Raw genomic sequence first — 17,105 nt, forward strand, 5'->3', positions numbered from 1 at the left:
TGTGTGTGTGTGTGTGCACGCTCTGAACAGTGTGCAGTGTTTAAGCAATGTGCATAAAACTTCACTTTAAAAGGTCAGGTGAAGGAAGCATATTGATACACAAGATACACATAATATTAGGACCCCTCCAGCAGCAAGGTGGGGTGGGGCTTCTGTAGGATCCAAGGTTTTAATAAATCTTACACAAATCCAACACCATATTGTGCTGTGTAGTTTGCTCAGAACCAGGTATGGTGCTTATGGTGCTATATTTAGGAACAATTGATCCACTAGGTCCTGTGTCTAAAAGTACTTTATATACATATATATAGTGATATTAACAAACATACTTTGGTGTTGGTGGAGCCACAGATGCCAGGTAGTGTATCTGCCTCATGTTCCTTTTTCATGCACAGTAATTGTTGTACAAACCCTGTCCGCTGAACCCTGCACACTGAGAAGCAAACCACACAATCCAGTCTGTTTACTGCATAATGAACAATTAGGAAATGGCTTATTTGGAGCTGTTGCGTCAAAGCCCATCTTTCAACAAAACTGTGCATCAGCCTCTAATTTTAGATTTCCTGCAAGTTAATGAGTGCCGGCCTTCTGGCCCGTAGCTTTCATTCAGTCGGTGTTGTGCTTTTTACGTGAATGTAATTGGCAGGGTTTATGCACTTGGCTACACGCAGTGCGTTTTATCTTTGGTCCTGCTGCATCGTAGCTCCGTTAGCTACCTCGATACTAATTTTCATACTTGTACCTCGGTTCGTATTATATAAAAATCTAGTGACTGCACTCGTTTGACCAAATATACAGGATGCGCAGATAGTGGCTAATCGTGTCAATCCAAACAAGTACAGCGAATAACCTCTAACCATCAACAGGTCACATGGTGCAAGCGGTAAACAGAGGAAAAGTGGACAAAACAAGTGGATTGTCCATAGCTGACCTGGACGAAGTGCCCAGATGGCAGGGATGGATTGGCAGGATTATAATCAAGCCTGGGGCTTGAGCCGTCCAAATGATGACATAAAGTGTGTGGGTGTGTAGGGGGAAGCGTGGTTGTTCAGGGGGGAGTTCAGGGGGTAGCTGTCCTCACGCAAGGCATGTGTGAAGCTAAACGTACACAGGCATTACGCTACCATTGTGGATTAACTTTCCCAGAACAATGGCCATTTCCCTCCCACTTATCCACTCATGAACACACACACAGGCACAGGAAAATTCAGGTTGGATGATTGTTCCCCCCCTTATTCAAGGGCCACTACCTCCAACCTCGTCTTGGGCTAATACGGGCAACGGAAGAGTTTTGAACCACACAAATATATTGCGACTCGGGTTAAAAAACATTTTCTTTGAGATAACGTACAGTTGTAAATGTGTTTGGAGAGGGAGGGGTGTGTGGTCGGGGCGTGTTGGGGACTGTTTGCTTGCAGGGGGGTTGGTTTAAATAAAAATGCAAATAATCCAGTTGAGATATTTGAATGTATGGAGTCAAATGAGCCCTTTTTTTAGGAACATCATAAGACACAAATGGGATGTGGTTTGCCTCTAAAATGCCCAGTGGCACATAGATTGCACTGATACCTTAAAGGGAAAAAAAGTTGTTACTATCAGAGGCTGACATGCCAAACCCTCATTTTGTGGTATTTTTACACTCTGTCACTCACCGTCTCACCTGTGCTTGGAGTCCTACAGTCAAAGCCCAGCAGTGGGTTTGATAGCGACCCTCTGCAAAACTAACAAAGCTGCTGGAAGTCCTTCTGTCGCTTTTGTTTGGCTCCTTTCTTCCCTCGCAGGCATGTAGGCCACATTAAAACCCACTACAGAAGCCAAAAAAGCCCCCATTTGAATTTGACTTCAGAGCTTGAGAGACCCCTCCCTCAAACCCCCCAGCCTACTCTTTCTTTTATGACACGGGCGAAATGAGAGAAAAGAGGGAGAGAGAAAGGTAGAACCAAATGGTGGTAGGGGTTTGGTATTGATGATAATGGCGGAAAACGCAAACTCCTCGCCAGATTGTTCCCAGAGTCCAGACCACATGGCAGTTTCGAAAGGAAGCGCTCGTTTTTCGCTCAAAAAAAAAAATCCTAAGAGCTTTGTTGTTGTTTCTCCTCTGCGGCTTGTTATAGAGTCAGGGCCCAGCTGGAGGCCAGATTTGGGTCGAGGCTGGAGGAAGAGACGGGCCTGCAGGGCCTCGATCTTATGGGTCGTCCGCTGCCAGGAAGTAGGAGGCAGCGAACGAGCGAATGATGTGGTCAGATCTTTGTCACCAGCAGGGCTTGGGTGGGTTCTTGTGTGTGCGTGTGTAGGGATGTGTGTTTCCGTCTAAGTTCGTTCAAAGCTCAAACTGTCTCCCATTCTCTTGCCAGTTTTCTCTTCTTCACCATTCTTTCTCCCACAGATGGATAGATGGAAGAGGGGTCTAGGGGATTTCCAGGATTTTTTTTTTTAAACAAAAAAGCATGCACAGCTTTGGAAGTGTGTTAGAGTAGCAGGCCACCAGAGATCCTCTCTGTCTGCTGTTTGGACTTTGCTCAACATTTATTTTTTTTTACACACTTTCATCTAAAGCCATGACTAGGATTGTGTACAAAGCTCCACTTCAGTCGCTTTACTTATTGGGGGTGTTACATCCTTCCCTTTTATGATTATGGACCTCGCTAACATCTTTATTCTGATCAAACTCTATGGGTGTAGAAGAGATGATGGGCAGAAAGTAGCACCCCCTAGGGGATATCAGAGAGGTTCCAAAAGCTCTGGAACAGGAGGAGGAGGTGGAGGAGGAGGAGGTGTGAGGAGAAACACAGACATCAATCTACAGTTCCACTCTTAGTAAACAGCAACAGGTTATTGAGTCACTGGCGCAGGATGTCCTTCCTTCTCAGGAAGAGAGTCAGAGGAAGAAGGATCAACACCTCCCTCCACCTCCTCACCCTCTCCTTTCTTTAAACAAGACCATCTCTCATCAACTTTTGGTCTGCTGCTTGATTTCACCTACTGCAGGAGATATGACAAAAGACCTACTTTTTCTTTTACAACTACTTTCTTGAGAATGAGTGAATTATAAGCATTACATAAAAACTACATTATTTTTTTGTTTGTAAGATGCATGTGACATGACCTTGGAGGGTGGAGAGAGAGAGAGAGAGAGAGAAAGAAAGAGAGAGAGAAAGAGGGAGGGAGTGAGTGAGGGAAAGAGGGAGGAGGACAAAAGTGGGAGGGGCCAAAACGGAGGGCTTCAACAAGTCAGAAAGAAACATGCTCAGGCAGTTAGTCAAACTCGAGACACTCAGAGGAGAACACAGTCGCCATCTGGACTAGCGGCTGGACAAGAGAGGGAATCAGGGTGATCAGCACCTGTCCCAAGAACACGCTCTTTTTCTGCCGCACACACACATACATACACACACACACACACAGTCAGGAACACACACACACACACACACACAAGCGCACTCAGGGGAGAGATCAGACGGCTCTATGTGCGGCTGGAACCAAAGTCTGTCGGTGAGTGAGAAAGCTTGGCTGATATTTTTTTTATTGTTTCTCTGTTGAATTTCAGCTTTGAAAAAATCCTCTTACTTTTAATGTTTGTCGTTCTTTTTCTTCTTCTTCTTTTAATTAGATTACTTTATTTGTCATTTTGTTCAATAGTAAGCATTCTTTTGATTTTACTCTCTGTTTATAATTTTTTTTATTCTTCTACTTATTTTTTCTATCTATCTATCTATCTATCTATCTATCTATCTATCTATCTATCTATCTATCTATCTATCTATCTATCTATCTATCTATCTATCCAATTATTTAATTTCTTGCCAATTTGCATGTCAGCTAGCACATTACTTTTTTTTTCGAACCGTAAGAAACGAAATTTGTTCATTTACACTCTGGAGTGATCTTTGCTTGTGATTGGCCAAATATTGTTGAAAATGGGTTTTTGTCTGTATGCTGTTACAAATGAGAAAAAATAAAATGTTACATTTGGCCAATTAAAATGTAAACAAACACATACATACAACTGTGTGATCTAAAACACACACACACACACATATATATATATATATATATATATAACTTTTTAGTTTTAAATAAATAGTTATATTTGGTTTTACATGTAAGAAAAACATTAAATAGTTGAATTTGAGTTTACATGGAAAAAAAATTGCCAAAAAAAAAAGAATAATACGGTTGCCCAGTTTTTTCATGTTCAGTTTCTTGGTTTCAATATTAGTTTTGATCTTGCAGCTGTCCTACACAAATGACAGCTTGCAGAATTTTTGTCTCTTTATCTTTTGACTCATGGAAATTGGACTGTAAATAGATAATTTTGTACAAATGGTGAGATGTCAATTATTCTTCAAATAATTTTTTTTTAATAATTAAAAACAATTATTACATCTTTGTTTAAAAACAAAAACAAAACAAGGGTTTTTAATAGAGCCGATGACTTATTATAACTATTATTATTATTAATATTATTAATAGTAATAATAGTATTATTATTGAAAAGAATTACACATTTGTATACACAAAATGTGCTAAATAAAAACATTAAGATAAGACGTCTTCATGACAGGCACTGGTAATTTCGATGGAGTCTAAGCTGAGCTCAGCTCAGCTCAGCCTGTGTGTGTGTGTGTGTGTGTGTGGGAATATCTTGGGTGGGAAGTGTTTGAAGCTTGTTTTCGCTGCTGTTGGCCCCTTACGGAAAAAAAAAAAAGTTGCGATTCTTCCAGTTTTGTTCTGTGCTCCAAACGGTTATTCCCTGGGATGTTTTATAGACTCCGACACTTTACAACTGCGATTCCAATTTTAGCTCTATTCAGACACAGACGCCACTTCCTTCCTCTGTCGTCCCTGTCTGCGAGTTTGTTTTCTACGCGGACGCTGTGATGGGAAAGGATGGAGCGAGAGTGAATAAAAGAAAGACCTCGTCTAGGTGTAGATAAAGCCTATAATTGCTGAGTAGAGTTGTTGTTGGATTTGTTTTTTACTTTTTCCAAGTCAACATATGATTTTGCTTTGCTTGGTGTGTGTGTGTGTGTGTGTGTGTGTGTGTGTGTGTGTGTGTGTGTGTGTGTGTGTGTGTTTTCTGTTTAACTTAGCTGTTAATTTCCATTTGGTCACCTTCTATTACCAATCAACTAACTGTTCTGGCAAATTATGACTTGCTGGAGAATTTGTAAGCATATTACTATTTAATTTTGTGTGCCTTTTAAATAGAGAATTCAGTACCACTGAATTTCCACTCATTCTTTATTAATTTCCTCTTCCTCCCGGTTCTGTCGTTCTCTTAGGCCGCCTCTCAGCATAGCTCCGTCATGTTGACCACTGAGGGGGCCCTGAACACCGCCGACCAGGAAGAACGCAAAGTGACGGTCGAGGATGCCGACATGTCCAAGTGGACGGAAGCCGAGTTTGAAGAGAAGTGCACGTACATCGTCAAGGACCACACGTGGGACAGCCCAGAGAAGCCGGATCTGCCCCGTGCCCAGACATCACTGCCGAGAAACCTGGCCTTCAGATATGCCCCTGATTCCAAAGAGGTACGGCTGTAATGACTCACTGCTGCATCATGCGCTTGCAGACTAAGGAACTAATTCCCTGCAGCGTGGCGTTGGGGTTTGTAGTGTCAGATTCATGCATAGTACTGTACACACCATCTGCTTGTTAAAAAAAAAAAAAAACAATGAATGAGCGTACCTATTATTAGTGTGACAGCTCATCTTGACATAAGAAGTGTAAAATTAACAGCTTGATACACACGATTTTTTCCCCCTCATTTAAGAATCGTCCGTGATTTGTCTCACAAACAGGATCGTATTTCATCTTCTTTATCTACACCGATTGTTCTTTGAGGTGTTCCTGAGTATCTCTGTGTCATTTTGCATGTCTCTGTAAGCAGCACGACTCCCATCTCCCATCACATCAATCGCCTGTTATCTTGGACAGACAGTGATGATTGTAATAGTGACGATGCGCAAACTTCCCCTTGATTTGAAGCGGCAAAACCTTTGAACGCCGTTAAACGCCATCCTCAGATCAGCGGCATAGATTTTTCTCTTTCTTTTTTTTGTTGTTTTATCTCTCGCTTACTTCTCAGGACAAGAAAAACCTACACACAAATAGACCCCACTTAAGAGATTCATTTATGTTCTGGTGATGAAAGAGAAAGGTGGGAGCATGGCAAGAAGTTGAGAAGGAGCTGGCGCGAAGCTCGGGAGCCGAGCTAAGTCTCGGTTAATGAGTTATCAAAAAGAAGGCCTAATCTCCCCACTGAACTGCTTCTCTGCTGTAGGCTTTCGAGAAATGTGAGGGGATTTCCTACTGCTTTATCCACATGGCTGTTTGTGTTTTGGGGTGTATATGGAAGAAAGATGGTGGTGGTGGAAGGGGTGGTAGAAGGGGGGGGCAGCTGAAGAGCGGATTTTGGTCGAGGAGATTAGATTGAAGTCTGGCTGTTGTAATCCAAAAGGCCAGACAGCAGCGCTCTGCTCCATCCGCCTTCGGGCTTTTTTGATGCCGTTTACCTCAAAGGAAGAAGTGCAAGCTGTAATCGTAGGTGTGGATTTATGCTTTGAGGGTTACAGTAGTGTTTGATGTGGTGAGGAAGGAGGCCTGGTAATGAGTGCAGCAGGGAGGGTCTGCGCACTTAATGAGAGGTGAGAGAGGACATCTTTTTCTCAAGCCTAAGTGGATGTCAAGACAGTACCTGGTTGACCCCTGACTTCCCTTAACTGGAGCTGTCCGAAAACACCTCCTTCCCAAAAAAAGAAAAACACACCACCTTCTTGACTGCATCTTTACTCTCAGGGTCATGAATTTCTTTTAATTGATGTCACCCATCCACATAAATGCCTTGTAAAACCTCCTCATAAATTGCTTGTGACTTTTAAATAGCGCGATGAAATTTAATGTCGGGTCATAAATTCGCTGGTTTATCTCATGACACGTTTCTTTCTTTCTTTCCTCCACAAGGTGATCGGCGTTGTAAGCCGTGAATACATCCCTAAAGGAACTCGATTTGGCCCTCTAGTGGGAGAAAGTTATACAGCAGAGAATGTGCCCAAAGACGCCAACAGGAAGTACTTCTGGAGGGTGAGTTGTTTTATTTTTTTTATTTAATTTTATTTTTTTTTCTCGAAAGGGGGAGCAAAAGAAATACACGAGAGAAGAAAAAAAAAACATGCAAGCGAACAGGTCACTTCCTGTTCCACTGACTTACTTCCTGCGTGTCATGACTGGTGCAGGGCTTATACGACAGCAGAGCCTGCTTACCAAAAAAAAAAGTGCTGAGTTAGAGTGTAGTGTTTTGAGAACCAGCGCTTGCGTTGGCGGCTCTGACTGAGTGAGAGAGTGAAGATTTATTTCGTGTTGTGTGATCTTGTTTTGACTGCGCCGTTTCTGAATGGTGAAAAGAAAGAGCCGAATGACTTGGCAGCGCTCGATCTTGAGGTGGATGCCTTTTAGAATGGGAAGATGTCACTCATTCGGCTGTACCGAAACGTTTGGTCTGTTTCGAACCACTGGCATTAAAGCCGTTGCATCAGGTTGTCTCCGAGCCTGCTGCCAGTAATGCATGATGTGTGCTCGCGCTCGCTTCCCTGTCTGTGGCTTTCAGCTGTTGCATATGCAGATGTCGTCATGGTGAAAGTGTCAAGTCATCCAAGTGCGATCCAATCCATGACCGTAAATAATTTTTTTTATTTTTTGCTCAGAATTGTTTTTTTGGTCTTAAGACCACAGACATCCCCTCATGGAAAAAAAGATGCTGCTCTTTTAACTGCAAACAAACACTGACATCTTTCCTATGTTACTGGAGATCGGAGCTGTACTGACGGGAGGGCGGTCTGTGTGGAGGGGGTGGGGGTGGTACAGTAAAATGTGTAGCGGAAGCATAACACTGGTGTCACCAAGGGAAGCCTTTGCTGGTGATGTCAAGGGTTCCTGGAAATGGTGAAGTTAGTCTGAACACGGCGCTAAGCTTAGAACTACCCCAAAGCAAACCTTCCACTTCATGAGTTCAAATGAGGGTGGGGATGTGTGTGTGTGCGTGAGTGTGCGTGTGTGCATCTGCAAGTGTGTATGAGTGAGAGAGAGAGAAGACATGCAGATTCAACATGAGAGTGTGAGTATTGGTGGGGGTGTGCTTACTGAGTCAGTCATGTGGCTTTTATAAAAGATTGTAGCTTTAGTGTCTCCCACTTGTCTCTTTCTCTCTGTTTGTCTCAAGGGCAAGTGTTTAGACCACAGTGGAGTAATGAGTAAAGATAACGTGAGATACAATAATCGTTACTGAGCGTTTGGGTTAAAAGCTGTACGTCTGATTTTTTTTTCTCAGATTTATACCAAAGGAGAGTTCCATCACTTTGTAGACGGCCTGGATGAGGAGAAAAGCAACTGGATGCGGTATGTCAATCCAGGACATTCGCAGCAAGAGCAGAACCTGGCGGCGTGCCAGAATGGCATGAGCATCTACTTCTACACCGTGAAGGCCATCCCTGCTGACCAGGAGCTGCTGGTCTGGTACTGCACTGACTTCGCACACCGTCTCCACTACCCTCCTTCAGGAGATCTCATGATGCAAAAGCTCAGTAAGTACAACCAAAGAACACTTTAATACACTATAATGACGGTTAAGCTGTTTGTGTCGGTCGAGAGGATAGTTTCCTCTCCCTTCTTACTTCAGGACAAACCCTGAGCGAGCGTGTGGACTTGGTCTGAGTCTGTCATTATCATTCCAACTGTACATGCTCTTCTTTCTTTCATCTCCTTTAAAGACAGAATTCCTTGAGACACAGGGGTTTTTTTTGGGTAACATTTCTGTATAGGCATCGTAATGTTGACTGTAATTACAAAGAGGAAAATGCAATTGCTCATTTTTTCTTAGATGCTCTTTCAACATTCTACACGCTCAATCAGTTATTGCTCAACCAGCAATAAAAAGTTTCAAAGCGAAATCTTTTTTTTCATACCAGAGAGACAGACAGAAAGAAGTATACAGATATATAGTGAGTGTGTGAGACATAGAAGAGGAAGGAGACAATGCTCAGGTGTGGCGGGAACAGAGCAGTCTCGGTGACTCCGCTCCCCTGGGTCATGCGCATACCCTCAGGGTATGGGTGCCTGGGCCCCCCCCCCAGTTCCCTGCACAAATCAATACACACACACACACACACACACACACACACACACACACACACACACACACACACACACACACACAAAGTAGTCTATAATTAGGCTTTCTGACCCACCACTGACACCTAAGCTCTCCTACTTACTACCTGAGAAAGTAAGAGCAATCTCTTTATCTATTGTGCGCTCTCTCTCGTTCTCTCAAACCAGACAGAGTCATAGCACGAACCAGCTTATAGCCATTGCACATATGACTCAGTATAATGGAATGGGCCGAGATGACTGGCAGGGCCTCCCACATGGGATTGATTTAGAAAAGCTCAAGCTATCTCACTCCATGGTTCACTAAACTTCTTCAGCATTCTAAAGTTAATTGACGCTTTAGCCGAGCAGGCTTTTAAGCACCTTCATCCAGGCGCTGTTTTGTAACCTCTCCTTTACACACACACACACACACACACACACACACAAACACACACACACACACACACACACACACACGCTTCCACATGGGGAAGTGCAGACAGATCTTTGGCGCAGCTCAATAATTTATTTGGCACTTTAAAAGAAAGCCAAAGAGAGAGTAAGACTGAGAAAAAAAAACCTAAACAAAAAAAAAAAAAAAAAACGCTCCATTGACTACTTGAACTTCCTGGTGGCGGGGCTGTGCTGACAGATTGATATCTGTTGGAATTGCTTCCCTGTTTGTTTTGCACAAGTTCTCCCGGGAGGAGTGGGGAATGGAGTTATCTGTAGAAGAGAATTGGAAGGGGGAGGTTACTGATAACCTCTAGCTGCGTTTACACATTGCTCACAGAGCAAAGGGATGGGGGCTCTAAGAACGGGGAGATTTTTTAGGAGGATACTCATCTTGCAAACCACACACACACACACACACACACACACACACACACAAACACACACACCCACCAACATCTCAGAACTTATAAAAAGACTTTACACTTTGTGTAAAGGTCACAGAAAAAAAGAAGCAGGAAGTCATTACGTCTTTCCTCTTTTATCTTACCTCATTTACAACTCCATCAAATAGAGCATTTATATATTGTTTTCGTCTGAAACTCTGACAAAAAACAATAAATAAATAAAGCATCCCCAATCCTGCATGAGAAGGAGGTCTCCATAATTTTAGGGATGAGCTGAGGTACTACAAAGGATTGTCCGAGTTCACTTTGTTTTGAATTGTTTTTGAGGTGAGTGCAGTCAGGGCTTTGCGGCTTCCTCTTAGAAGGAAACTTTCAATCATTTGCTGCCACATCCATTAGATAGTATCAGTGCTGTGAGCAGAATTCAGCCTACTCCACCACCCTGACTGGGATCACTGTCATTGCTCACATCCTGTCTGCAGCCCTTACCTCTGGATCATCTGTCAAACTGTCGTCCTTAATTGAACAACTAGGCTACTTTGTGTTTTAAATCTTCTTTGCATTGGGAAGATCTATGTCCTGTGTAACAATAGATCTCCTGTAGCAAAAAGCCAGCAGTATGTGGAGCCCTTTATCTGACCTAAAGACAGTAAATATAGACTGTGAGGTTATATTATAGTGAGGGATGATGTATAGTATGAGTTTATTTAGGATGTATGTGTGACAGAGCGTGAACTCATAATTACGAGGATGCCCGAAGAATGTTAAGTTAGTACTTTACTCTGTAGTCTAATGTGCTGCTTTCATGTGTGTCTACAGAGCAAAGTCTGATAGAATCAAAGCAGCAGGTGTCAGAAGAAAAGCCTGTTGTGAAGAGAGAGCATACTGTCTCAGAAATACTCAAAGACACATGGCGGGAGCCTGCAAGACCACTGCCAACACGTCCCCACTGCCCCATCAGCCCTGACAGACCCATCTACCCACGTGTCATCTACCCAATCCGGCCACAACCGCACCTCCGAGAGGATGTCATGAAAACCAGCCCAAGTATCTGTTTTTCCACTCGGTCACCTGCACTGTCTTCAGCCACCCCAAGCCCGTCAGCCCGCAGCAGCCCTGAAACCAGTCCTGGAAGCAGTCCTACACCAGCAGATCCTAGGGATGCTTTGCCACTCTACAATGGTGGCCTGGGTCTCTATCCTGGCTACTCCCCATCCAACTCTCTTTCCTCATTCTATCATAGCTCACATTATGTCTTATCCCCTTACTCCATGAGTGGAACCCCACCAGTGGGGAACGTTTTCTCCCGCATGTACCCTCTTTACAACAGCTTAATGACCCCTCACATGCCCTTCCCACCCAACATGCTTCCACCTGAGGGTGGACGTCATTTCCTGCTGCCACCACACAGAGACTTTCTGCTTCCACCGCCCAAGAGTGCCTTCTCAAGAGCGACAACCCCAAAAGACAAACCGTTGCATGGACACCCTCGTGCCCCCATCAGTGGTTCTCCCACAGCTGGATCGGCAGTATCTGCTGATCAGCAGCCTGCCAACCCCACCTCAGCACAGCCGAGCATCCGACATTTAGAAGACGAAGCGATCAATCTTAGCAAGATGAAGCGAGGCCCTGCGGGATACAAGACACTGCCATACCCACTTAAGAAACAGAATGGCAAGATAAAGTATGAGTGCAATGTATGCAGCAAGACTTTCGGACAGCTCTCAAACCTTAAGGTAAAAACTTAGCTCTTTTTTTCTCAGTCCCTCTGTTGGACACACATATGCCTCCTGTTATGAATGGGACATTGTCTCTAACCCTGCTCCCTCTTATGCACTGTTCTCAGGTGCACCTGCGTGTTCACAGTGGTGAGCGTCCTTTTAAGTGTCAGACATGCAATAAGGGCTTCACTCAGCTGGCCCACCTGCAGAAGCACTACCTGGTCCATACAGGAGAGAAGCCCCACGAATGCCAGGTGAGACTAATGTCTTCTTAACTATAACACCTGTCAGCTATTAGTGGTTTGGAGTTCTAAAGGTTCCTATCCAGTCCTAAAGCTCCTTGTTCTTCTTCAACAGGTTTGTCACAAACGTTTCAGCAGCACGAGTAATCTGAAGACACATCTAAGGCTTCACTCAGGTGAGAAGCCTTATCAGTGCAAGCTCTGCCCAGCCAAGTTCACACAGTTTGTCCACCTCAAGCTGCACAAACGGCTGCACACACGGGAGCGCCCACACAAGTGTCCGCACTGCCACCGCAACTACATCCACCTCTGCAGCCTGCGCCTTCACCTTAAGGGTTACTGCCTGGCTGCTATGACTTCCCCCCACTGCAGCCTTGAAGAACTTAACCGCATTAATGAGGAGATTGAGCGATTCGACATCAGCGACAATGCCGACCGGTTGGAGGAGATCGAGGGGGTTGATGTCGAGAGGCTCGTGGAAAAGCAGATCTTCAGTCTGATCTGCCACGAAATGGACCTCAAGACCTCGTACCACAAAGGCAGCACTGGAGGGGATTTGCTTCATCCTTCACATCCGTCTAGCACCTTCGGCCTGTATGAGCCAAGCAGTGAAACATCGGTTATCAAGCTCCTACCTGTCAAGGTCAAACAAGAGACGGTGGAGTCGATGGAATCGTAGCCCTCGAACACACACGTGCACTAAGTCATGCGCCCCTCAGCCGCATCTGGTTCAGGTTGGACAGACAAAGGTGTATACAATCCTTCTGAAAAGGAGACAGGCTCAGAACTTTGCTTTCAGGGACTTACCATACTCAGGGCTAAGAGACACTGCTCAAGGCCACTAGCGGTCCAATGTGTCCTACACTTACTTTAGAGACAATCATTTATTTCTTTTTGTTTTGTAATAATATTATTGTTGATGTCATTGATATTTGTTATTATTTTTTGCTATTGTTATTCCTTAATAATATTTGGTTAGGCTTGTTATGCAACCTCCTTAATTTATTGTCAATGTTTACAATGACTGGGTAATTCATTGTAATTCACTGTTCTGTATATTTTATATTGTTACTCTTTTGTACATAGTTTCTTACAGCCTGCGTTTGTTTGCCCTCTGATTGTTATGAACTAATGAGTACCAGATTTGAGGAGCTTGCCTTGCTTCCGGTTCTTTTTTATTATTTGTTATATATATATATATATATATATATATATATATATATATATATATATATATATATATATATATATATATATATATATATATATATATATATATCTGTAGCTCTTTTGTGGAAGGCTGTGGTGGAATCTTGGACAATGTTACCACCACCATGTCTTAAATGCTGGGAGGGGAGGGAAGAGATTTGTTTTTTTTAATAACCTACAAAGCCTTTCCCTTATTTCTAATGAGCACTCCTTGGCATAACACAAGAAAGGGCATTTCGTATCTATTTTCAACAAGTTACCTCAAACTGTGAGTGTGTGTAGTTCGATGTAGGCTGTGAGTGCATTCAGAAGGAAGTCAAAGGCATATATGATATTTATTGCTTTTCTACTTGAAGAAGAAACCTAAATGTCCCTGGAGTGGAGGTCTCTTTGTAGTCCAAAAAAAAAAAGAAAAAAAGAGGAGCCTGGTAGCATGTAGCACACTGGGTATGAAGCTGAGAGTATTTCTCTATTCACTCACTATTATTTTGGAGCGAGGGGTTGGGAGGGTGGGGTTTAGGGGCTGGAGTACCGAGCTAGTTACCAAAGTTCACTTGAAGAGCAGTGAGTGTCGATAGTGGTATTAGTCGCTCTTTAGATGTTGTTTGCCCAGTTTTCTTTTTTTTTTTTTTTTAACACTCATGGATGGCACAAAATGGTGCCTTGGTCTTTATATGCACTGGTTTATTTTCATTGGTCATTTTCTGTAAATTCTTTTAATCCAGATTTCAGAAATCATCATTTTGACAGCTTAAGGACTTTTTTCCTTAATGCACCAAAGGGTGCTGTAAAAACAGTAGCATCTCTTAATTTCTTTGTTCTGAAGTATGACCAAAGTGTTCCCCATATCTTTAGCTTTAAATGAAATGTAAAAAAAAAAAAAAAAAAAAAAAAAAAAAACAAAGAAACTCCTCTGTCTCTATGTTTACATACAGGTTTACATAGTTATTTAAGTGCAACTTGTTTAAAAATGTAAATTATATAAATGTTAACTGACAACAGAATTGTCTGCATTTCTTGTCATTTTTATCCATATATATATATATATATATGTGTGTGTGTGTGTGTGTGTGTGTGTATATATATATGCTCCATTCTGGTGCAAATTCAAGTGTGCAATTTCAGCCATATTTTCTGCCACTCTATAATGTACAAGAGCAATTCTTAGTTTGATTTGATTTGAAAACACTGAAACGAATCATGGAATTCATCTTCTTACTCAGCATTTTCACTTTGCCTTTGCACCGACACACTGTTCTCTTTCCAATATCTTATTATTACTATTGGGGAAATGATACATTCATACGTGAACACAGAAGGTTCCACAGCTCCAGTAATCATGACCAAAAATTTGGAGACGAGGCGAACAGCTGCTTTCTTGCTGAGAATATGCCCTCTAAAGTTCGGCTTAGTAACCTATGGGATCTGTATGCTGTACATTTCATCAGACCAGAAAATGCAATTAAAGCAATCATTGATTCTTTTTTCTATAAAAGATAAAGGAGTCTGGCAAAAGTTGTTCTTTTAACTTGGAGGAAGTGGTAACTCAGTGGTTAAGGCTCTGGGTGACTGTTTGGAAAGTTGGGGGTTCAAGTCATGGTATTGACAAGGTGCTGCTGTTCGGCCATTGATTAAGGCCCTTAACCGTGTGTGTTGTAGGGTAGCTCTATAATGGCTGACCCCAGCTTCCTAACATTGACGGGATATGCAAAGAATAAAATGTACTCCGCTGTAATGTAGGTGATGAGTATAAAGCACCTTAGTTTTTAGATTTTTTCTGTTGCCATAGTAACAACTTCAGTTTTGTGAAGAAGTCTCCAGTGTCAGTGTTTTGTAGTAATTAGAGGTCAAGCTGTAACCAAATATTAAGACTTTTTAAAACAGTCCTTTGTTTAAAAAAAAAAAGAAAGAAAAAAAAGATAATTTGTTTGTCTTATAAACATCAACAGAGCAGATAAAAGAGGAAATCTGAGGAAATGACTGTTTATAGCTGCTGTGATGTGAAGAAACTCACTTGTTTCATCAACGTTCCGCAACATTAAACGTTACTATAAACAGCTTAAAAGTATTATAGTTTAATAACAAAAACGACTGATTATTAGTTCTTTTTCTATTACCGCATACCTCCGAGCACTTACAAAGAGACGAGAACTACTTTCACAAATCTGTTTAGATTCTGATGTTGACTGCATTTCTAAAAGCATGTATTACTATCTAACTAACAATTACAAATCACCAACTGCATTCCTGTTGCCAACATCACGAGGTGATGCTTGTTTTCACACCCACCCCTGTCCTGTGTTGACACAAACATCTTTTTTTTTTTTTTCCCTGAAAGAATGCTCGTCTTTCAGAACGCCTGAGAAATTTCCGGAAAACAGCCACTGCAAATGGCACTTACGGTAAACAGACGTTGCACCAAAGAATTTTTAAACACAGAATGACACAGTACAATCAACAGTGACTCAAGAAGACCCAGGGGGCCTTTCTGTAATGAGCCGCCCATGCATCCCCATCAGGCCTGAAGTGTGGCCATACGTATTAAAGAAGAAACAGATGGGAAACAGGCTCAGAAACGATGTGGGGGGGGGGGGGATTTCAGGACATCCGTCCCCAACAAAGCCTTTGCATTTATAAATGTATGATAAAGGCTATGGTTCAAAACAAAGCAATTTGGACTTGAAAAGGGGGAACAAACAGGTTCTTTACATGGTGCTCAGTGGTTAAGATGATCAGAAATTTGTGCAGTCAAGTCTCATCCCAACCAAGCTGCCATGCAAAATCAAGTTTACCAAATGTTTGGGAAGTGGTAGTTTAAAGGTAAAATTAAATCCCTGCACCACCAAGGTGCATATGCAGGGACTTTAAATAAAGACCCTTAACCCTCAACTGCTATGTGTATACTTTTTTTCGGCTTCTCCCATCAGGGGTTGCCACAGCAGATCATCCGCATGTTTGATATGGCACGTTTTTACGCTGGATGCCCTTCCTAACACAACCCTCCCCATTTATCCGGGCTTGGGACCGGCATTAAGAGTGGCTGGGGTTGGTTCCCTGCCCAGGGATCGACCACCAGGGACCCCTCAACTGCTCTTTGAATAAAGGTGTCTGCCAAATGCTTGGGAAGTGGTAGCTTGTGGGATAAGATGCTGGACATCTGCTCAAAGATTGTGAGATCAAATCCCTGCACCACCAAGCCAACAATGCTGAGCCCTTGAGCAAGGGCCCTAAGCCTCAACTTCTCTGCATATAAATGAAAAAATTGAAGGTCACTCTAGAAAAAGGTGTCTGCCAAACGTTTGGGAAGTGGTAGCTCGTAGGTAAAATATTCTTCGTCTGATCTAAAGACCGTGAGATCGAATCCATGTACCACCAAACTGCCAATGCTGGGCCCTTGAGCAAGGTATTTAACTCCTCAACTGCTCTTGGTATAAATGAGATCATTGGAAGTCACTCTGGATAAATGTGCCTGCCAAATACTTGGAAAGCGGTAGTTCGGAGGTAAGGTGCTGGACTTCTAATCGAAACATTGTGAGATTAAATCCCTACACAACCAAGCTACCAATGCTGGGCCCTTGAGCAAGGCCCTCAATTCTAATAATAAAATAATTCTTAATCTTTGTCATCAATTTTTCTACAAAATATGGAATAAGTTTATTATTGTATTATTATACAAGATACACAAACTGGAATATATTGCTATCCAAGTGACCGAGACGCACAAATCATGATTCTTCGAGTCCCACGCACAATTTGTTGGCCAATTTGGCTGGTCATCGTTTTACATGAGTTTACTGCAAATTCTAGAGCAACAGATGCAACCCAAAGCAAATATAACCAGCTACTGTATTAGCATATTGGGTGAAAGAGCACATCGTGTCTTTCCGATATTAAATGCAGCAAATATTAACAGCTGAGTAAAT

The 17,105-nt window shown here is 42.5% G+C and overlaps 1 protein-coding gene across 3 annotated transcripts in view; it reads left to right on the forward strand.

Annotated features, from left to right (window-relative positions):
- The window catches only part of prdm1a (PR domain containing 1a, with ZNF domain), a 14,006-nt gene extending 855 nt beyond the window's left edge, over nt 1-13,151 (forward strand). The window contains exons 1-7 of one of the 3 annotated variants that reach the window (XM_083525379.1): nt 3,232-3,492; nt 5,286-5,534; nt 6,967-7,086; nt 8,330-8,582; nt 10,830-11,746; nt 11,857-11,985; nt 12,089-13,151. In XM_083525379.1, coding sequence (XP_083381505.1) covers nt 3,466-3,492; nt 5,286-5,534; nt 6,967-7,086; nt 8,330-8,582; nt 10,830-11,746; nt 11,857-11,985; nt 12,089-12,652 — 2,259 coding nt within the window. In that variant the 5' untranslated portion in view covers nt 3,232-3,465 and the 3' untranslated portion in view covers nt 12,653-13,151. Of the gene's footprint in view, nt 1-3,231; nt 3,493-5,285; nt 5,535-6,966; nt 7,087-7,130; nt 8,117-8,329; nt 8,583-10,829; nt 11,747-11,856; nt 11,986-12,088 lie in introns of those variants that run through there. The other 2 variants (XM_083525380.1, XM_083525381.1) reach the window with 2 other exon arrangements.
- Nucleotides 13,152-17,105: the final 3,954 nt, after the last annotated feature.

This window comes from Silurus aristotelis, assembly GCF_946808225.1.
Source record: "Silurus aristotelis genome assembly, chromosome: 22".
NCBI classification, from domain to species: domain Eukaryota; kingdom Metazoa; phylum Chordata; class Actinopteri; order Siluriformes; family Siluridae; genus Silurus; species Silurus aristotelis.